Source organism: Panthera pardus, unplaced genomic scaffold (genome assembly GCF_024362965.1).
Source record: "Panthera pardus isolate Hobbes unplaced genomic scaffold, ASM2436296v1 HiC_scaffold_16, whole genome shotgun sequence".
In the NCBI taxonomy this organism is placed as follows: domain Eukaryota; kingdom Metazoa; phylum Chordata; class Mammalia; order Carnivora; family Felidae; genus Panthera; species Panthera pardus.
In genome coordinates, this window is record NW_026526721.1 from 65,507,450 (window position 1) to 65,531,128 (window position 23,679).

The 23,679-nt window shown below is 40.1% G+C and overlaps 1 protein-coding gene across 2 annotated transcripts; it reads left to right on the top strand.

Moving 5' to 3' along the window:
- Positions 1-340: 340 nt before the first annotated feature.
- On the top strand, positions 341-21,950 carry LOC128777255 (uncharacterized). 2 transcript variants are annotated; one of them, XM_053903414.1, is made up of 2 exons: positions 341-2,292; positions 21,232-21,950. In XM_053903414.1, the coding sequence occupies exon 1, from the start codon at positions 341-343 to the stop codon at positions 1,073-1,075; it is 735 nt and encodes a 244-aa protein (XP_053759389.1). In that variant the 3' UTR covers positions 1,076-2,292; positions 21,232-21,950. The 2 variants fall into 2 exon arrangements, with proteins under 2 accessions (XP_053759389.1, XP_053759390.1); XM_053903415.1 differs by having other exon boundaries at positions 341-1,277; positions 21,232-21,945.
- The last annotated feature ends 1,729 nt before the right edge of the window (positions 21,951-23,679 follow it).

The window sequence follows — 23,679 nt, forward strand, 5'->3', positions numbered from 1 at the left end:
TTTATGTTGGGGTGTTAGGTTAATGATAAATGCAGCATTAAGTTCTTCCACAAGAAGGAAAAAAAAATAGACTTCTTCCTCTTGGCTTTTCACTCCTTTTGTACAGCTATAAAAAAACAAGCGATGTTTCTCCTTCAAGACAAATCAGTATGGATATTTAACATATAGATGATTTGGGACTGGGAAAAAAATACAGTTCTTTCCCCTCCCTTTCCTTGGAGGGGAAAAAGGGAGGGGAGAATCTTAAAAAATATATATCACGTGAAACGGGGGCAAATACTTGATTGAAAATAAGTACTTTGAATATTATAATTTCCTCGGGGATTTTTTTTCCGAGTCAATGAAGAAGGGAAGCGGCGGAAGGATCACGAGTCTCACGCTTGAAAAGAAGGGGGGATGGGAAGGAGGGAGAGGGAGGGGGGCGGCTCGGAGATGCGACGGGAAACGCTGCGGCTCCGGCAGCGGCGGGATCCGGCGGGCTGACGGCGGGGGCCCGGCGAACTGGAGGGCGGCGGAGTCTCGAGTCAGTCAGAGGCGGGCGGTGGCGGCGGCTCCTCTTCTCATTGCGCCAGGAGCAGCTGCAGGCGGCGGCTGGATCCAGCGGCCATGGCGGCGGCGGTGGCGGAGGCAGCTCCCTTCAGACCCCAGGCAGCGGATCCTCGACTGCTCCCCATACGCCGGGGACATGGGAACCCGGCAACCGCTTCCGTCCCTCGGGGCCCCCTCCCCCGTCCGCGGCACCAGTGCGGCCGCCCTCCCGCCCCTCGCCTCTGCTCGGTGCCGGCTCAGGAAGTGTCCGCGCTTTGCCCCCAGCCCGGAGCCCTGTCAGCGGCTGCGGGGCCGGCTCCTCCTCGCTTCCTTCCTTCCTTTGTCACTCGGCCCGGGCGGCGGCGGCGGCGGCGGCAACAGCAGCACAAGCCTGCATTCGCCCGGGTCGGGGGCTGTTCTGTGTGAGGAGCGCCGTCTGCGCAGCCGCCTAGCTCTTCCCCACTCCCCCTCCCCCCTCCTACTCGTCCTCCGCCTCCTTCCTCCCCCACCCAGCCTTACACCGCCCAGCGCCCCGCCACCCGCGTAACAGGCGTCTGGGAATCGCCGGCCGAGCCCCACTCCCGCCCACTTAGGCTACGGTGCCGAAGCCCGAGCGGAGCCAATCACGGACGTCGATTGTTTGTGGCTCCTCCCGGAAAAAGCCGATCGACCTGAGAAACCAATTAGGAAGTGTCGCTGGAAATCCACGCCCAAAAAGCGGAAAATGCCGAAAATAGCCGAACGAAAAGGTGGGTTCTCCTCGTTCAGTGGCTGGCTAGAAGAGAAATTCGACAATGGCACCAGTGGCCAATCAAAATCGCCGGCCCTCACGAAAAAGCTTGAAGAGTTAAGGACGGTGAAACCCGGAGTCACTGGTGAAACAGCACGGTCGGGCGCCGTGGCCGCTTTGTAATTGGCCGAAAACTCCGCTGGGAGTGTACCTCCCTCGGTGATTGGCGAAGCGAGGGGGGCTTCCGAGGACAGTCTGGCCAGTCAGAATGTCTCCTCCCTCTCCAGGGTGGAGAGAAGAAGAAAGAAAAGGGAGGGCATCTATAAAGCGCCTTCTCATTGGCCTGAACCCTTGTAGCTGGAGTGGGGGCAAAAGGGAAAAGGAGGGAGGCCGAAACCCGTAGCGGCAGCCAATCGGCACTCACTGCCGTCCAATCGCAAGACCTAGATGCAGTGTGATTGGCCTTCCGCCTCCGGCGGCGGTCCCAGGAGCGGAGGGAAGCTCGACTAGGGTCGTGGCGGACCTTGTGACGGGCTTGCCTGCGGCTGCTCTCAGCCGTTGTGGAAACCGCAGATCAGGAGCGCGGGCACTGCGCAGCCGGTCCGAAACTGCTGCGGTCAGCGGCGCTGGGCTCGGAGCGCTCAAGCGAACAGGGAATTTAGGGGCTCTCCCCACCCACGAAGAGGTGCTCTGCCCGGCGCGGCTAAATCTGCGCGCCCGAGCCTCCCCTCCGCCCGGGATAGCGCGTGCCGAGAGTCGGCGTCTTCCCCGAAAGGGCCAGACGGAACTAGGACGCCTACCCGGCCGGGTGCGAACTCTCAGTCGCTAAAATAGTAACAAAGCTTTCAGAGAGGCAGCGCTTCTGGGCGCTCGCGCCCTGCTCAGCTGCAGGGGCCATTGATAGAGAGGCCGACCGCGCCTGGTGTGCGCAGCCAGGCCGGGCCTCCTGGAAACGCCCCTGAGAAATGAGCTCATGCTGGATGCGCGCGCTTCTTGGGCGCGCCTGCCCAGCGCAAAGCGAGCCCCGAAAGCAGGTATGGGGAAATGCCGTCAGGCCGGATATCCTGAAGCCTCCGAGGAAACGGGGAGTCAGAACAGCCCATAGCTTTTGGTCGTTTGGAACCAGGGTGATCTATAAAAGTACTAGTTAAGTAGGTTTCACACATAGGCCGGTATTCATTGTTCTACAGAGAACCAATTCCTTTGGTTTGCTTTAAGACTGTGAGGTATAGTTACGCCAGGATAGCAGAAAAAGTAGAATGAACAGCTGCCATCCTGACTAATCCGTGGTGCCTGTAATTTCCATCTGCACAGTCATCCTTTTTGTGAAGATACTATCTCCAGAAAGCACATGTAAAAATACAGTTGATCAGCTTACCTAGCTATTACTTTGAAATACTTGTGAGGGACTTGGAACAAAGTAAGCTTTGATGGGAGACAGGAAAGGTCTAGATAGGGATTGCAGACTCACATGTCTACAAAGGCCAGAAAAGTAAAGCAAATGAATGAAATTGGCCTTGTATATATAAGACAACGGAGAATAATAAGAAATGTGGCAAATTATTGTCCGTGGTGTAACTGAAAGGAGCAGCTGTTCAGCTCTAGCAGATTGTTGCCTACAGGCATGTGGGTCCAGTGTTCTGAGATAGATGGTTTTTTCCCAAGAGAAACCCTAAAACTGGGTTTTTGTGTGAAATCTGTTTTGTTTTGGTTTTTTTTTAACATTTATTTATGAGAGGCAGCGGGAGAGGGGCAGAGAGGGAGGGAGACACAGAATCCGAAGCAGGTTCCAGGCTCTGAGCTGTCAACATAGCACCTGATGCGGGGCTGGAACTCACAAACCATGAGATCATGACCTGAACCAAAGTCGTATGTTTAACCGACTGAGCCACCCAGGCACCCCTTGAAATCTCTGGGTTTTTAAATGTTGGCAACCAATATTCAGAAATCTGCAGGCCAAACTTAAAACATTCAGAAGTAGACATGGCCAACGTGCAGTAAATTTGTAATATCGAACCTGAACATAGGTTTTATAGCCCATAGAGACTCTTAGTTTTTGCAATTAGAGAAATCATGAGGTCTCTGGATGTCACGGAAGAGGATAAAGAATGTTAAAAGCAAACTCAGTATATGGCAACTTTGTCAGGTGAATGTTGTCTCTCCATGCCATTATGAAAGACCATTGCTTGAGCCGGGTGGCTCAGTCAGTTAAGCATAGGACTTCAGCTCAGGTCTTGAGTTCCAGCCCTGCACTGGACTCTGCTGACAGCGCAGAGCCTACCTGGGATTTTCTCTCTCTGACTCTGTCTCCTCTCTCTCTTTCTTTCTCTCTCTCTCAAAAATGAACATTTATTAAAGAGAGAGAGAAAAGACCTTTGCCTCTAGTATCTAAAATGCTGTGAAGCAAAGCTTTAAATCCTGCCTTCCTCTTTACTCCCTATCCCTGCTTCCAATTATACCAGCAGGAAACTGGATGACAAAAGTTCAGGTTATACAAATTGGAAACATGGCTATTCTTGCATATACAACAAAGCACAAAAATAGTCAAACTTACTGCCTCCAAATATTTTGAACTGATGCTGTTAAAAAAAAAGTCTGACCAGGGTGCCTGGGTAGCTCGGTTAAATGACTGACTGTTGATCTCGGCTCAGGTCATGGTCTCAGTTAGTGAAATCGAGCCCCAAGTTGGGCTGTCTGCCATAAGCTGCTTGGGAGTCTCTCTCTCAAAAAAAAAATCTGACCAACAGAGGGAAATTTTATAGGAAAAAAAAAAAAAAAGTATTTCAGTCTAGAATTAGGGCGTAAGAAGGGAGAAGTTTATGAGAAAACACAGTACTGAAATTAACATTCAGTGATTCTCTGAACTTTCAAACTCTTGCTTACCTTCTCACCTGTTGTCAACCACTTATCAGTTTATAGTAATTTCTTTAAGTTTATTTATTTTGAGAGAGGGAAAGAGCAAGCAGGGGAGGGATAGAGAGAATCACAAGCAGGCTCCACACTGCCAGTGTGGAGCCTGATTCAGGGCTCAGACTCACAAACTGAGATCATGACTTGAGCCAAAATCCAGAGTCAGACAATTAACTGACTGAGCCATTGAGGGGGGCGGGGGGGAGGCTATCATAATTTTAATAGTTGATATTTACTGAGTGTTTACAATGTCCCAGACAGTGTTATAAAGTGCTTCACACATACTATCTCAAACTTATAACACTATGCTGTAAGTCTGCACTGACAGTGTGGAGCCTGCTTGAGATTCTCTCTCTCCCTCTCTCTCTGCCCTTCCCCTGATCTCTCTCTCTCAAAATAAATAAAAAATAAATTTTAAAATAAAATGCACAATGAACTAGCTTCTATAGTAGTAACAAATATTTGTATAGCAGTTTGCAGTTAGGAAGTACTATCATGTTTATAAAGTTTAGGAAGTACTATTATGAAATTACTGTTTTTACAAACGAGGAAACTATAGAGTAAATGACTTGCTTAAAATCACTTAGCTGCATTTTTAATTGAAACTAGAAGAAAATATAGGCAGGTTTAAGAATGAAGATAGCAAATAGAATATGAGATGCAGTTTAAATGAACCCAGAGTCAACCATTCCAAATAGAAGCCCACAGGCAAACTCTTCATCATAGAACCTAATTTATTTAGCCAGAATATAGCCAACTTAAATGTTGGGTGCTGGTCTTCAAATTTTAATAAGAGATGGTCTCTGTGCTCCGGATACTTGCAGTCAAATACTATGAGATGAACAAGAGTTGGTTAATGAACTCTAGGAAAGCCCTCCAATATCAAGGTCAACGATTAAAAGAAAGGGAAAAATATATTTACATTTATTGAGTGACTATTTAACTTTACCAAAAAACCCCAAGAGATAGGTATTAGCCCTTCTTTTAATAGGTGAAGGAAAAAATAAGGACATCACTCAAGGTCACATGATCAGTAAATGGCAAAGCTGGGATGGGATCTACACCTTAGTCTCTTTCTACTAGCTCACCCTGCCTTCCATCAAAAAATAACACAATTTATAAAATTATATGTGTGTGTGTGATGTTCAGAAATATTAATTCTGATGGCATTTTGGATGACCTTTATTGTTTCCATGCTTTCCAGTATTATCTTCATTTTCCACTTTTACATGTGGAACAAAACACTTAAGAAGAAAAAACAAAGGTAGGAATGCAGAAAAACCAAAAAATAAAATAAAATAAAATAAAATAATAAAATAAAATAATAAAATAAGATAATAAAAAAATAAAATAGCTCAATTTGGGAATTAACACATTGAAAAGTACAGAGGTACCTTAGTCAATAACTTTTGATAATGTTCCACAGGAAAGTAATCTAACAGGAAAAGGTAAGTAGCAGTTGCTAGACAGGCACTTTTAGAGGGATTCAAGGAGACAATTTCAGGGCTGAGTAGAAAAGAGACCTAGAAAAATAGAGCATCTTTAGAGAATCTGAAGCAACAGAAGAAATGTGCTCCTCCCTCGGTAGTAGGCTTTGACACCAAAAAGAGATTGGTCATTACTGACACTACCATGTAAATGGGTCAATTTTATGTCTAAGGGAGATGAAGTGGACTATTGACTAAATAGGAATCATCAGAGGAATTTAATTTGGCAGCAGTATTGAGCCATTTTGAAAATTATACCCTTTTTTTAAAGTTTTTATTTTATACCAGTTATTTAACATACAGTTTATAATATTAGTTTCAGGTGTACAATATAGTGATTCAACACTTCCATACAATACCCCAGCGCTAATCACAAGTGCACACCTTAATCCCCATCATCTATTTAACCCATCCCCCCACCAACCTCCCCTCTGGTAATCATCACTTCATTCTCTGTAGTAAGAGTCTGTTTCTTGGTTTATCTCTTTCTCTCTCTTTTTCCCCTTTGCTCATTTGCTTTCTTTCTTGATTCCACATATAAGCAAAATCATACAATATTTATCTTTCTCTGACTTATTTTGCTTAGCATAATACTCTGTAGCTCCATCCATATCACTGTAATTGGCAAGATTTCATTCTTTTTTATGGCTGAATAATATTCCATTGTATATATACATCTTTATCCATTCATCAGTCAATGGACATTTGGGCTGTTTTTGTAATTTGGCTATTAAAGATAATGTTGCTATATCATCAGGGTGCATGTATCCCTTTGAATTAGTATTTTTGCATTCTTTGGGTAAATACCTAGTAGAGCAATTACTGGATTGGATTGTAGGGTAGTTCTATTTTTAACTTTTTGAGGAAACTCCATACTGTTTTCCAGAATGGCTGCACCAGTTTGCATTCCCACCAACAATGCAAGAGTGTTCCCCTATCTCCACATCTTTGCCAGCACTTGTTTCCTGTGTTGTTGATTTTAGCTATTCTAAGAGGTGTGAAGTGATATTACAGTTTTGATTTACCCTTCCCTGATGATGAGTGATGTTGAGCATCTTTTCATGTGTCTGTTGGCTATCTGTATGTCTTCTTTGGAAAAGTGTCTATTTATGTCTTCTGCCCATTTTTAAATTGTATTATTCATTTTTTGTGTATTGAATTTGATAAGTTCTTGATAGATTTTGGATACTAATCCTTAATCAGATATGTCATTTGCAAATATCTTCTCCCATTCTGTAGGTTGCCTTTTAGTTTTGTTGATTGTTTCGTTTGCTGTGCAAAAGCTTTTTATTTTGATGAAGTCCCAATAGTTCATTTTTGCTTTTGTTTCCCTTTGCCTCAGGAGACATAGCTAGAAAGAAGATGCTACAGCCAGTGTCAAAGAGGTTACTGCCTATGTTCTCTTCTAGGATTTTTATGGTTTCAGGTCTCACATTTAGGCCTTTAATCCATTTTGAATTTATGTTTGTATAAGACAACATGTTGCTGTCCAGTTTTCCCAACACCATTTGTTGAAAAGACTATCTTTTTCCCATTGGATATTTTTTCTTGATTTGTCAAAGATTAATTGACCATATAGTTGTAGGTTCATTTCTGGGTTTTCTGTTCTGTTCCTCTGACCTATGGGTCTATTTTTGTGCCAGTACCATAATGTTTTGATCACTACAGCTTTTTTTTAAATGTTTATTTATTTATTTTGAAAGAGAGAGAGAGAGAATGCATGGGGGAGGGGCAGAGACAGAGGGCAAGAGAATCCCAAATAGGCTCTGCACTATCAGCAACAGAGCCCAATGTGAAGCTTGATCTCATGGAACCATGAGATGATGACCTGAGAAATCAAGAGCCAGACTTCAAGTTAGGAATTATGAATTGAAGTCCGGAATTGTGATGCCCCCAGCTTGCTTTTCTTTTTCAAGATTGCTTTGGCTGTTCGAGGTCTTCTGTGGTTCCATATATATTCGGATTGTTTATTCTAGCTCTGTGAAAAATGCTGGTAGTATTTTGATAGAGATTGCATTAAATGTGTAAATTGCTTTGGGTAGTATAGACATTTCAAGAATATTTGTTCTTTCAATCTATGAGTGGGGAATGTTTTTCCATTTCTTTGTGTCATCTTCAATTTTTTTCTTCAGTGATTTATAGTTTTCAGAGTACAGGTCTTTCACCTCTTCGGTTAGGTTTATACATAGGTATCTTACTGTTTTTGGTGCAGTTGTAAAGGATTGATTCCTAAATTTCTCTTTCTGCTATTTCATTATTGGTATACAGAAATACAATGAATTTCTGTACATTGATTTTATACCCTGTAATTTTACTGAATTTATCAATTCTAGCAGTTTTTTAGTGGAAACTTTCAGGTTTTCTATAGATAGTATCATGTCATCTACAAATACCGAAAGTTTGATTTTTTCCTTGCCAATTTGAATGCCTTTTATTTGTTTTTGTTGTCTGATTGCTAACGCTAGGACTTCCAGCACTATGTTAAATAAAAGTGGAAAGAGTGGACATCCTGCCCTGTTCCTGACTATAGAGGAAAAGCTCAGTTTTTCCCCATTTAGGACATTAACTGGGTTTTTCATATATGGTCTTTATTGTGTTGAGGTATGTTCCCTTTCAACCTACGTTATTGAGAGTTTTTATCATGAATGGAGGTTGTACTTTGTCAAATGCTTTTTCTTCATCTATTGAAATGATACAGTTCTTATCCTTTGTTTTATTAATGTGATGTATCATATTGATTGATTTGTGAGTATTGAACTACACTTGCAACACAGGAATAAATCCCATTTGATCATGGTGAGTGATTTTTTTTTTTTTAATGTATTGTTGGATTTGGTTTGCTAGTATTTTACTGAGAATTTTTACATCCATGTTCATCAGGGATATTGGCCTGTAGTTCTTGGTTTTTATTGGAGTCTTTATCTGGTTTTGGTATCAGGGTAATGCTGGCCTCATAGAATGAATTTGGAACTTTTCCTTCCTTTTCTATTTTTTGCAAAAGTTTGAGAAGAATTAGTATTAACTCTTCTTTAAATGTTTGGTAGAATTCACCTCTGAAGCCACCTGGTCCTGTTTTGATTACTGATTCAATTTCTCTGCTGGTTATTGGTCTGTTCAAGTTTTTTATTTCCTCCTGTTCAGTTTTGGTAGTTTATATATCTCTAGAAATTTATGCATTTCTTCCAGGTTGCCCAATTTGTTGGCATATAGTTTTTCACAATAGTCTCTTATAATTGTTTGCATTTCTGTGGTGTTGGTTGTTATTCCTCCTTCTCATTTGTGATTTTATTTATTTGGCTCCTTTCTCTTTTCTTTTTGACAAGTCTGGCTAGAGGTTTATCAATTTGATTATTTTTTATCAAAGAACCAGCTCCTGGTTTCTTTGATCTATTGATTTTTTAGTTTCTATATCATTTATTTCTGCCCTAATCTTTATTATTTCCTTCCTTCTGATAACTTTAGACTTCATTTTTTCTCCCTAACTTCTTTAGATGTAAGGTTAGGTTGTCTATTTGAGATTTTTCTCGCTTCTTGAGGTAGACCTATATTGCTATATATTTCCCTCTTAAGACCACTTTTGCTGCATCCCAAAGGTTTTGAACTGTTGTGTCTTCATTTTCATTTCTTTCCATGTACTTTTTAAAATTTCTTCTTTGATTTCCTGGTTGACTCATTAATTGTTTAGTAGCATGTTCTTTAACCTCCATGTATTTGTGGTCTTTCCAGATTTTTTTCTTGTGGTTGACTTCTAGTTTCATAGCATTGTGGTCAGAAAAGTTGCATGGTATGATTTCAGTATTTTTTGTTGTTGTTGTTGAGGCCTGTTTTGTGACCTAATATGTGATCCATTCTGGAGAATGTTCAATGTGCACTTGAAAAGAATGTGTATTCTGCTGTTTTAGGGATGGAATGTTCTGAATATATCTGTGAAGTCCATCTGGTCCAGTGTGTCATTCAAAGCCATTTTTTCCTTGTTTTTTTCTGTTTACATGACCTATCCATTGATGTAAGTGGGGTGTTAAAGTCCTCTAGTATTATCAATTCATTCCTTTAGGTTTGTTATTGATTGTTTTTATATTTGGGTGCTTTCATGTTGGGTGCATAAATATTTACAATTGAATTGTTCCCCTTTATGATTATATAGTGCCCTCTTTATCTTTTGTTAGAGTCTTTGTTTTAAAGTCTAGTTTGTCCAATATAAATATTGCTACTCCAGGTTTCTTTTGACATCCATTTGCATGATAAATGTTTCTCCATTCCTTTACTTTCCATCCGTAGGTATCCTTAGCTGTAAAAGTAAGTCCCTTGTAGGCAGCACATAGATGGGTCTTTTTTGTTTGTTTGTTTGTTTGTTTTTATCCATTCTAACACCCTACGTCTTTTGACTGGCATGTTTAGTCCCTTTACAGTCAAAGTAATTATTGACAGATATGTATTTATTGCCATTTTATTACTTATTTTGTCATGGTTTCTGGTTATTTTCTGATCCACTCTTTTCTTTGTCACTTTTGGTCTCTCCTTTCCACTCAAAGAATCCCCTTTAATGAAAATTGTACCCTTTGATCAACAATAAATTTAAATCATCTGAGACACCATGGTAGGTGTTTGGAGCACATAAGCCTTTATATAGTAGTTGAAATTTTTCTCTATTTACTGATGAGAAAACTGAGGAACAAGAGATTAAGTGACTTTTCAGTCATATTTGACTTTTAACTATATTGACCCTCACAGGTTGAAGTGATTCCTACAGATATAGATGACAGATTTTACTAACAGTGCAAGAGTAAGTGAATGAACAAAATAGCAAAGTTAACATTCTCCTACTGTTGGTAGAAACGCTTCCTCATTCACATTGTTAGGTGAAAATAATGAGCTAATCAAATTTGACAAGAAATTGGCCTGAAATTTTGAAATTCTTGAGAAAAATTTTGCAAATACCAAGTTACCATCCACTATTGGTAAAGTCAACGCTTACCCTAAGTTTAAATATGATTGAGGGGCACCTGGGTGGCTCAGTCGATTAAGCTTCAGACTTCAGCTGAGGTCATGATCTCGTGGTTCACGAGTTCGAGCCCCATGTCAGGCTCTGTGCTGACAGCTCAGAGCCTGGAGCCTGCTTCAGATTCTGTGTTTCCCTCTCTTTCTACCCCTCTCCCATTCATGCTCTGTCTCTATCTCTCAAAAATAAATATTTAAAAAATTATATTTTTAAATATTGTTTCTTATACCTTATCCTTTTTTATTCTTGTATGTGTCTTATATGTGCATATCACATTAGGTCAAGAATATATGTTTTGTAAATATGCAGATTATATTGGAGCTGATATTAACTTTTTTTTTACTAGTAGGATATAGGATCATAAAAGTTTCTAGACCACTATTTTAAACAAAGGTCAGGTTTCCAGATGGGTAAAGGGAAGAACATTCCAGGCAAAGAGAAGAGGTTATTCAATGCCAGAAATGTATGTAATGAGGTATTCAGAGAGCTGGAGGTAGTTTGAAATTATGCATATAGGATTAGCATATAAGGGGTGCCTGGATAGCTCAGTCAGTTAAACATCTGCATCTTGATTTCAGCTCAGGTCTTGATCTTAGGGTAGTGAGTTCAAGCCCTGCATTGGGCTCTGCACTGGGTGTGAAGCCAACTTAAAAAAAAAAAAAAATTGGAGCACCTGGGTGGTCCAGTTGGTTAAGCAACCTGTTTTGGCTCAGGTCATGATCTTACCGTTCATGAGTTTAAGCCCCACATTGGGCTCTGCGTTGACAGTGCAGAGCCTGCTTGGGATTTTTTCTCTCTGCCTCTTTCTCAGCCCCTCCTACGTCTCTTTCTCTCTCAAAATAAATAAGTAAACTTAAAAAATTAATAAAATTTTTTAAGAATATTACCATATAAGATACAGACTTAGAGAAAATATGGGAAAACAATAATCAGATAATAGAAGTGTAGTTAGGTAAACTATATTATGTCCATATTATGCAGCCAGTAAAAATGTAAAGACTAAAAGCAACTCAGAAACAATACTAATTGAAAAATATAGGACTTCACATTATATGTTACCATATTTCCAATTCTGCAAAATATATATACATTCAGATCAAGCCTGAAAAGGAAGACAGAAATTACAATGATTCTGTTAACATATCAGCATATTTAATTATAGATGAAAATATTAACTTTAAATGTTTTCATTTAATATTTATACAATAAATCTGATATTAAAGGAAATTTGCCTCCAGACTAATTTTTTCACTGTGATTCACATATTCCTCAGAAAGCCTCTCTAGGGTGCCTGGGTGGCTCAGTGCATTGAGCCTCCAACTCTTGATTTTGGTTCAGGCCATGATCCCAGGGTCATGGGCTCAAGCACTGATTGGGGTTCTGTGCTGAGCACGGAGCCTGCTTGAGATTCTTTCTCTCCCTCTGCTCCTCTCCCCAACTGGTGCCCTCTCTCTCTTTCTCTCTCTTTCTCAAAAAAAAAAGGAGTGGGTTGCGCCTGGGTGGCTCAGTTGGTTGAGCTTCCTTCCGAGCTTCAGCTCAGGTCATGATCTCACAACGGGTGAGTTCAAGGCCCACCTCAGGCTCTGTGCTGACAGCTCAGTGCCTGGAGCCTGCTTCGGATTCTGTGTCCCCCTCTCTCTGCCCCTCTCCCCCTCACACTCTGTCTCACTCTCAAAATAAATAAAAAACATTTAAAAAAAAAATTTTTTAAAGCCTCTGATTACATGGAATTCCTCAGCAACACTATCCACCACTAACATTTCTATTGATAATCCTTTGTAATGTGACTTAAATTAATAAGTCTAGCCAGTATCTACTGAGTACATACTATATGCAAGACATTTGTTAGATACCTGATATAAAGAGGTATATTAGCCACATGAGTGGCTCTGTGCCCTTGGGGAGCTTATCTTATAGGGAAACAAACACATGGTAAGTTAAATAATTATTTAAAATCACAATTTGAACCCATAAAAAACTTACAAGCCAGAACACAATTTGCTCAAATGAATTTTCATGCTGTCCTATTTATAATAAGTGAGTGGAAAACACTTCAGTCTAAAGTGGATCTTAAAGGATAAGTACTAGGATTTGGAGATGAAGAAAGGAGAGAGGAAGTAAATTATTTTCCACTACTTCATTTCCAACCCATCAGACAAACCCCCTTCTTAGTAAATTCTGAGGTGGGTGGAGCTGTCAGAGCAACTGAGGGCAATGTGAGTCTATTTATCTGACTTCAGAAAAACCAGTCTGGTTAGAACAGAAAGCTGATAGAAGAGACTAATGGAAGATAAGGTTTAAAAGGTAGTTTGGGGCCAGATTTGAATGTTACACCAAGAAATCTGGGCTTTGTCTTGTAGACATTGGAGAATTATGGGAGGCATTTTAGCAGATATAAAATGTCACTGCAGGAAAGCCTCTGAGGTAACTCACTTGTGTGGTTGCTGAATATGTGCCCAGGATAACAAGGCATATCATACTTGGTCATGCTTGTTCCAATCAATGACATGGGCCCAAATGGGAAAGTAATAGGTGACTACCCAAGAAGGACAGTGTTTGAAATATTGCCACTGTGAAGTAGACTCTGGTTATATTGAAAGTTTCATATCAAGCCTTTGATAGGTCATATATAAACACTCTAATTTTACTATCCAAAGGACTGTACGATGTAAGATAAAAGGAGAACAAACCTTTGATGAATCCTTTTAGTTTTTTATGCTTGTCACATTTCTGCTCCTAAGAGGGCATATTGTGTTGTTAATATATTATTACTAGATTATTTGGGGCTATCTCAATATTATTCCATTTCTATTCACATTTTTTCAGAAGAACTTTTTTAGACAACTGTAAGTACTTTGTGTTGATTGAATACTTTGACTTAAGCATACTTCTCTACAACAAATTCTAGGTAGTTCAGCCTTGTTTTATGTGCATTATAATGTAATAGATACAGGCCTGAGAAGTTCTCAGAACAAAAGTTTGGGAACTCATTAGCTGGCACCAAATCAGAAATGGTCAAATTTTTCTTCTTTACATGGAATAGGACTATTTCAGAATAGAACAAAAATCTTTAGGTCTTTATATAATGTTGATGGCAAATGTGGAAGCTATGAGAAAACTGGCATTCTGTTTCTTGGCTATTGAATACCTTTGACTCGGAGTGAAAACTTGAAAAAGAAATATTGAAGTCCCATGGATTATCAAGAAGAAATTCCAGAATGCAGAGAGGGCCAATCACTGGATTGTGGCCACTAAGATGCATCATTGCTCAACTTCATTCCTATACCTGTAGGATGGAATTCTACAAGGGAATGGGAGAGAACACACAAAGCCCCAAGGAATGTGTGTTCCTATGTAACTTCCCAATCAGACAGTAGTAGAAAATGCCAGATATCAGAACAGAAAGGGTTTTTGTGGGAGAGGGTTTATAATTCAGTTTTGTAAACCCATTAATATTTCAGCACGTCTGTTATTCCTTATTTTTACAATTTACATTGTGTATGCATTAGCAGTGTCCAGTGCTTGAAGATGAAAGTAATAACTTAGGAAAGATAACTACTAATATTTCCCTAAATAACTCTTACTACTGTTTTAGGAGCATTCAGGAGTCTCAGGAAAGTACTAATTCAGCCAGTTTGTAGACCACTACTTTAAACAAAGTTCAGTTTTCCAGATGGGTAAAAGAAAGAACATTCCAGACAAAGAGAAGAGGTTATGTAATGCCAGACATGTATGTAAAGAGGTATTTAGAGAGCTGGAGGTAGTTTGAATCTACGTATGATTAGCATATAAGATACAGACCTAGAGAAAATAAAAGAAAACAGGATCAGTAATAGAGGTGTGGTTAGGTAAATTATATTCTGTCCATATTATGTGGTCAGTAAGAAATGCAGGTTTGGGTTTTTTTTTTTCTTTTTGAGGAATCTACCAGCGTGAGACAGCTGAACACACACCCGCCACTCCCCCCACCCGACCCTGTCAGCACTCTACTTTCTCCAACCATTACCTGAGAATTTGAATACAGTTTTCCCACTTAGTCTTCTTATCAAAAGTGATCCAATTATCCTAATTTTTATCATTAAACTCTTTGGCTGTGATTCTATACATTTTATAAGTTTTGCTAGTCTGCACTGGAAAAGAGGAAAAGACCCACTACTGAATATCCTGACACCACTAGGAAGTGCCTATTGTACATTCTCTGTGTGCCCACAACTATGCCAGAGGTGGTGGGAAATACATTTGCTCACAGCAAATTGAGAAAACTGCTGTATATGTTTCAAAACCTGGCTATGGTCTGTTCATCTGCATTTTTAAAATATTTTCAACGTCAACAGGGTATGAGCCCTTTTAGAATTAAAACTAAATCCCTTACAGAGCCAAGTCAGCTGGAACTCTCAGTAAGTAAACTATTCTGTGGAGGTTAAGCTTTTAATCTGGCATGAGAGGAGTTAAAGTGAAGTACTTCTAAGCATAAGAGAAGCCATTGAGTGATAAAAAAGCCATTGAGTGGCCCAAAGAGGACATACATGTAGTTTGCCTTTATATCTAACTTTCTCTCCAACTTAAATGAAATTACATGGAAATATAAAGCATCTCTCTTGATCTCAGTTGATGTTGTACACATAGTAGTAACTCAAAAAGAGTTGGCAAAATGAGCAATATGATTGCACTTGAAAAGTGAAACATAATTGTAATGATTAAAATTACAGTTTTATAAAATATTTGCATACGGGGGCGCCTGGGTGGCTCAGTCAGTTAAGCATCAGACTTCGGCTCAGGTCATGATCTTCGTGGCTAATGAGTTCGAGCCCCGGTTCAGGGTCTGTGTTGAAAGCTCAGACCCTGGAGCCTACTTCAGATTCTGTGTCTCCCTCCTTCTGTGCCCCTCCTTGGCTCATGCTCTGTCTCTCTCTCCCTCTCAAAAATAAATAAACATTAGAGAAATAAAAAATAAAATATTTGCATATGGGCAAGGACCCAGAGAAAATGTCCAAGAATAAAAAGTTGCTTGATTCATTCATTTGTTGGTTTTCTGAATGTTTTTTCTTACATTTAAAATGTTTCCATTATTGTTGCTACATATAATTTGAGTATCAATTTTATTAAATTAAATGCATTCAAATATAACTTCTCTGTTAGGACAAAGTTCTGTCCACCACTGGGGTTCAAACATGTCTTGGCATATCCAGAAAATTGGTGGGTTTAGGCAACCAAGAAATGATTTACATATGGGTTTTGGCAGAAAGACTGTCAAGAAGTGTGGACACCATCGACAAGGGGATTTATCCAGGCTATTTTTCAGTCCATTTGCACTGCTACAATGCACTAGGCCAGTGTCCCAATTGGTCAATGCCCATGTCATGCTATATCTTGGATGTCATGCTATATCTTAGATATCATTCTTGGATTGAGGGTATATGCTTACCTATCTGGAAGATTCATTCTCTAATGCAGCTTCATTGACTCCTCTTGGAAAACACCATAAGCAGAAATAGCAGTGCATTAAAATCTTTATTACATCACTTATAATCCATAAATGAGTAATTAGGGCTTTTTTTCCCACTTCTTGGAGGAAATACAACATAATTTTGCAGTATTGGAGTCTCCAGAAAACACAAAAGTATTTTAATTTCTTGAAGGCTACAATGGAGATCACGAAAACGTCCAGTAGAAGGTGGTGGTGACCTGGTCTAATGGGGCTGGTTCAATGATTAATATCACAAGTGTTCAATGACAACAGAAACTTTAGCAACAGACATCCGTGTGGTCACAGATAAGTCTTGTTCTTGAAACTACATAAAACACTGTCTCAGGGCTCTCAAAAATTATGAGCAGAGTATTTTGCAAGGAGCTGGAGGTCCTGCACCAGCAAGCAAAGGCAGGAGCCAATGAAATAAGGCTTATAACACCATTAGTAATACATTCATAATCATACGTTTTAGTTCATAAGGAATATGAGATGTGAGAAGTGAATCTGCTATTCTTTCACTCAATTCTTTCACTCATTCCCACTTCCCACATGCTTATTATTTGTGTGAATATAGGGAACTGAAAGTACTGATAGTTTTTAAAAATACAGGGCATATTGGGGCACCTGGGTGGCTCAGTTGGTTGAGTGTCTGACTCTTGATTTCAGCTCAAGTCATGATCCCAGAGTCATGGGATCGAGCCCCATGTGGGGCTCTGTGCTGAGCATGGAGCCTGGAGCTTGCTTAAGATTCTCTCTCTCTCCTTCTTTCTCTCACCCTCTTCCCGTCTCCCCCACTTGCATGGCCTCTCTCTCTCTCTCAAAAAAAAAAAATAATAATAATAATAACGGGACATATTTTTTGTATAACATTTCCATAAATGGAAATTAAATACAATTCTTCATCTGGTGTTCAACCAAAGAAATAGTGATATGTTCCAATACTGGAAGAAAAATAGCTGGACTGAATTTATTGATATTTAAGGTCTTTTACAGGGTAATTTTAGATATTTGTGATTCGCACCTAAAATGCTATTCTTAGCACCTAAACCTTGCCAAAGAGGCAACTCCAGGATTTCACCTTTTATGCATAGTGCTTAATAATTTATAATGAACATTATAGTATTGGGTGTGTAATGAAACCTATAAGGTAGATAAGAAAGCTAATATTATTCCCATTTTACAGATTAAAAAAATAGTGGCAAAGAGAACTGTAACTAGCTTTTTGGGCTCAACTTTTAACACATTGATCAATAATTGTTCACTGAGCAGCCATAGATCTATGACACCCACTATGTTCTCAGAATAATATTTTTCTTTTTTTTTATTTTTTATGTTTATTTTATTTTTGAGAAAGAGAGAGACAGAGCACAAGCAGGAGAGGGGCAGAGAGGGAGGGAGACACAATCCGAAGCAGGCTCCAGGCTCTGAGCTGTCAGCACAGACACCGACGCGGGGCTCGAACCCACACACCATGAGATCATGACCTGAGTTGAAATCGGCGCTCAACCAACTGAGCCACCCAGGTGCCCCAGAAAAATATTTTTCTAAAGACATGAAGTTATGCTCTGAGCAGGCTAGAGAACTCATGAACTGCAGGCAGTTTATAAGGTGACCTCCTTTAAAAAAGAATTTCATGGGCCTTCTTTTTTCTCAATGGCCTATTCCTTTATGTTTTGTAGTGACCAGTGTTTAATAATTACATAAAAATAAATAGATGCCTTGGAAACCAATACACTTGAAGTACAAGACAGTGTTTATGGTATCTGATAGATGAATTGGAGATTTTTTAAAAGGAAAGATGTATACATAGGGTCCCACCAGATTTGAAGTATGGTTACAATTGGAATTTAATTAGTGAACACTGAGGGGCACCTGGGTGGCTCAGTCAGTTAAGCGGCGGACTTCGGCTCAGGTCATGATCTCGCACTCCGTGAGTTAGAGCCCCGATTCGGGCTCTGTGCCGACAGCTCAGAGCCTGGAGCCTGTTTCAGATTCTGTGTCTCCCTCTCTCTGACCCTCCCCCGTTCATGCTCTGTCTCTCTCTGTCTCAAAAATAAATAAATGTTAAAAAAAAAAAATTGTTAATTAGTGAACACTGAGTATCTATTATATACAAAGTATTATTCTTTTTTTTTTTTAACATTTATTTATTTTTGAGAGATAAAGAGAGAGCATGAGTTGGGGAGGGGCAGAGAGAGAGGGAGATACAGAATCTGAAGCAGGCTCCAGGCTCTGAGCTGTCAGCACAGAGCCCAATGCGGGGCTCGAACTTACTGACTGCGAGATCCTGACCTGAGCTGAAGTCGGACACTTAATCAACTGAGCCACTCAGGCACCCTTACAAAGTATTATTCTTCTTTTCTTTTCTTTTTTTTTTTTTAATTTTTTTTTTTAACATTTATTTACTTTTGAGACAGAGAGAGACAGAGCATGAACGGGGGAGGGTCAGAGAGAGAGGGAGACACAGAATCCGAAGCAGGCTCCAGGCTCTGAGCTGTCAGCACAGAGCCCGACGCGGGGCTCGAACCCACAGACCGCGAGATCACGACCTGAGCCAAAGTTGGACGCTCAACCGACTGAGCCACCCAGGCGCCCCCAAAGTATTATTCTTAATGGAAGTGAATCAAAAAAAGAATACAAGACATGATCAGTACCCTTAATAATTTTTAATTTGGCTAGAAGGGATAAGATATACATTCGGTATATCGAAGGTCCTCAACAAATATTTATTTAATGAATGGTTGAATGGATGACTATAAGAGATTATTATTGGTCCAAGGTAGCATGTGACATATACCAAGAAAATGAGGAAATATGTGTATGCATGTGTGTATTTAAAAAAAAAGACTGCAGGGTGCCTGGGTGGCTTAGTCAGTTAAGCAGCTGATGTCAGCCCAGGTCATGATCTCGTGGTTCATGAGTTTGAGTCCTGCATCGGGCTCTGTACAGACAGCTCAGAGCCTGGAGCCTGCTTCAGACTCTGTGTCTGCCTCTCTTTCTGCCCCTCCCCTGCTCACACTGTCTCTCTGTCTCTCAAAAACAAATAAACGTTAAAAAAAATTTTAAAAAAGACTGCAAAATGATATATTTATCATTAAGAAGTCCTCTATATGTAGAGTCAGAATTATGAAGGTGAGGTAAGGTTGCAAAGGAATTTTGAATAGATAAAAAAAAATAATTAAGCTAAGGAAATCAGAGGTTAGAGGTAAGAGTACAGTAAGAAGATATGGGGATAACTAATGTTTACCTTAGACACAACTCATGACATTATTGAAGCAACCTGAAGTATGATGCTCACTCAAGAAGCCAAGAATTGGCACAGAAGTAAGTATTCCTCTATCTAAGGTTAGATTCACATTACTTGCTAATACAGTGGGAAATGGAGAGGCAGTTTGGAATTTCCCTCATAAAGAAAAAACAAATTAAATTGAGATCATTCATATTGAGATTTTGTACCTTTGCAGGGACAGTGGCAATCTATAGGATTTGGGCAAAGATATACTGAAATTTATCTCCAAAGTGAATGAGTCAAAACTTGCAAATTTTATTTATTTTTTTTTAATTTTTTTTAAACTTTATTTATTTTTGAGAGAAGACAGAGTGTGAGCAAGGGAGAAGCTGAGGGGAGGGAGACACAGAATCAGAAGCAGGCTCCAGGCGCTGAGCTGCCAGCACAGAGCCTGACGCGGGACCTGAACTCATGAACCATGAGATCATGACCTGAGCCGAACTCAGACGCTCAACTGACTGAGCCACCCAGGCACCCCAAAACTTGCAAATTTTAGAGACTGGCTGAAGCCTCATCAAGCAATCAAATGGATTTTTTTTTTCTTTTGGAAAATGACCCAGAACCCAGTGAATCTGGGGACAAACTTAAGTGCTCTTGCCAGGTAGCCATTTAGAAGACTGGTCCCTTGCCTTGAACTTTATTTTTGAAACTATAACCTATTGGCATCCAAATGACAACTTATGAAAGAGGCCTCATCATGCTCCCTAAAGAAACAACTTGTTCTCTGCCAAAATTAGGATTACCTTGCTTTAGGAAGAGGATGCATACTCTACTGACAGCCAAATGATGATTTGCCAGAAATATCACTCCATTGTGATATTTGAGGCACCAAGGAGCCTCACATAACCCAGAGGGCAGAGGGTAGTAGAGATGGCCTTCTAGACAGTGAATGGGGAACATGCTGAAGGCTGTTCTGAAGGCAAAATAGTAGTAACTGGGCATTGCACTAACTTAATGACCTGGCAAATTAGAAACCACCTTGGTAAAGGTGAATCCTTGGGTGGGGGTTTTAAACCCCAAGTGGTAAAGCCTAAGGATAGGCTTCATTGAAAAATGAGTGAGTACCTGTGGCATGATTTATTCCATTTCTGTACCCTGGCTAACATGGATAAAATAGATAATTTAGTCTCAAGGTCCTTCTCAACCTACATAGCACATTAAGTAGTCACACTTATCAATGGGAATTGTCAAGTCATTTAAAACCCATTTCCTTGCCTATGGATTGCTCCCATGTGATAGATGTTCACTCCATCTTTGAATGAGAAGGTAATAGTCCTGACAAGCACTTGGCTGTGGAAGGGGCTCTCATCTCACAAGAGGTTGGAGGACATAACTTAATCAATATACACTCAGGAAGATGTCTAGGAAGTCAGGGATCCCATCTACCATCCTGCTGACCCCAGGAGGTGGACTTCCACACTTCAGTACTCATGGACCACTCCATGAATAACTGTTCTGAGTAGCCATCAGCTGAGAGAACCTTTCCATAATGAAATTCTTTTTTTTTTTAATTAAAAATTTTTTTTTAATTTTATTTTTTTTAAGACAGAGAGAGACAGGGCATGAGTGGGGATGGGGCAGAGAGAGAGGGAGACACAGAATCCGAAGCAGGCTCCAGGCTCTGAGCTGTCAGCACAGAGCCCGACATGGTGCTCGAACTCACAAGCTATGAGATCATGACCTGAGCCAAAGTCGGATGCTCAACTGACTGAGCCACCCGGGTGCCCCCATAATGAAATTCTAATGCAGCCAAGATGCCTAACAGAGTCTGTGGTTAGTTACTTCTTGGCCTTGACTTTGGATTGTTTTTGTTTTTAGAAAATACTCGGGTTTTGAGGGGATGAAATGAGACAGCACCTGTGAAAACGGTTTGGATATTTTGAAGGCCTGCACTCATGTAGGAGCATGGGTGAAGATGATTACTGGGAGATAGCAAGAAGGTAAGCCCTGCATTTTTCCCCAGGTTGACTATTTTTTATTTAATTATCTCTTTTCATTAAGACTAGAGTGGGCTCTTTTCCCTTCCGGGAGGCAAAAATAATGAGATATTTGTCTTGACTTCGCTATCATTGTGTATGTATGACATCACCAGATCCACTCCACTGCATCCTACACACAAGTCAGACTGACCTAACTCCCACACCACTTTCAGCACTTCACCCAGCTGCTCAGGAACCTAACTTGATCCTCCTGTCTGTTGTAGAAAATTCAAGCTCTTCTGTCTTGCATTCAAAGTCCTCATTCAACTGCCTACCCCAGCCACTTACCCACCAGTCGCCACCACCTCTTAAATCTCACCTCTTCCTGCTTCACATTGCAGAAGCAAGTACTGTTGGAACTGACAGTCATCAAAAAGATGATGCTCATCTAATCCTTCCATTTCATACTTCGGGAACCTAAGGGCCTGAAAGGGTGGGTGATATTTCAAGGCCACACACAGTGGCCTTCCACTGTGGCCAAGATAACATGCTTTCCATTCCTCCACACAACTTGGTCCTTTGGTCCTAAGCACTGGGACAGGATGAGTAGGACTGGCACCTGGGGAACAATGTGGTATGGGATAAATGATGCATGAAACAATAATGAGAATTAAAAACTCAATGCTCTTGCAACAGACTGTGTTTGTAGCAAATGACCTTTATGTAGAATTTGCTATCCTCTTAATAAGGAATTCATTAAAGTTTGGAGTTAATCTGTAAATTTTTGTTCTACTGGCTTTGGAAGGGAAATTTGTGACAATTGTCTTCTATGTAAATAGACTAAATGGTTAATATCATTTTTAGGTATGTCAGGGTTTCCCTGGGGAATGGCCCATTGGGTTATTATTGTTTGCCAAGTTTTTCGTCTGAATTGAAACTAACAAGGTCATTCCAAGGGTAACTGTATTGGGGAACCTCAGTACAATGACCCTGTTACAGCCTGCCCAACTAGAAGCTAGGAAACCACACCTTCTTTAGAAGGTTTATGCAGTAGAAAATGGGAGGTGGTTTGTGATTTAAAACCTTACTGATTGTCACAAATGGCAGGAAGACAAAAAAAGTGAAGGAAAAGGCTTGATTATAAGAAATATTGTTAAAGAAAATGAAAGGAAGTTTTGCAAAAGTTCAAATACATAATGCAATTTAAAGTGAGACTGATCAACTTTCCACATCTGCTTTGATGAGTAGATAAGAATACCTATAATTTGTGTATTAAGTATTTGAATATAAATTGCTCCTTATAAATTGAGGGTGGTTTTTTATAAATTTTCTTTAGTATTCAAATCATCACATGGAACTTAAAAAAAATAAATATGCTCATTTGTACATATACATAGACGGTAGGTAGTACTTATTCAGATTATTAAAAATTTCAAAAAACAGAGCCTGAATTAATGAAGTTTTAATATGCCTACAAGTAAGTATATTAGTCTAAATGTCCAGATTAAGATTTAGTACTTTTCAGACTTTAGCACCTAAAACATATCCCTAGGATGTGACTATAACAAAGCTCAAAGGAGCAGACTTTGTCCTCTATACCACAAAATAAAAAATGGTTGTTTGTTTTGATACAAATATGCACTTTAAACCCTCCCCCCTCACACACACATACATGCACACACATAAATCCTCCAATATTCAGGAAGATGCATCATTTCATCTGTGGCTCCCATCTTTTTAAATGTTTATTTATTTTTGGGAGAGAGAGACACAGAGACACACACACACACACACACACACACACACACACACACACACACAAAACATGAGTGGGGGAAGGGCAGAGAGAGATGGAGACACAGAATCTGAAGCAGGTTCCAGGCTCTGAGATGTCAGCACAGAGCCCGACGCGGGGCTTGAATTCACAAACTGAACCATGAGATCATGACCTGAGCTGAAGTCAGACACTTAACCAACTAAGCCACCCAGAAGCCACTGTGGCTCCCATTTTTCCTGGCACATGGCAGAGGTGCACCAAGAGCTCTCTATAACCCAGAGTTCATTAACTTCATTAATTCAGGCTACATTTGAAATTGTTAATAATCTGAATAAGTACTATAGTCTATGTATATGTAAAAATGTGGAGAGATATTTTATTTTTTTAACTCCATGGTGATGATTTAAATACTAGAGAAAATATAAAAAGCACCCTCCAGCAGGGTGTGCTTAGTCTATATTTAGGAAAGACTTGAGAGGTCATCGTCATCCAATTTGGGAAAAAGCAGTTGTACTTTGCACAAGCAAAAGCTCAATAAATGTTTGTAATATTGAATTTGTTGACTACTGA

Bases quoted from the DNA above. Each gene is read 5' to 3' on its own strand.
- LOC128777255 (XM_053903414.1), top strand. From the start codon at position 341: ATGAAGAAGGGAAGCGGCGGAAGGATCACGAGTCTCACGCTTGAAAAG.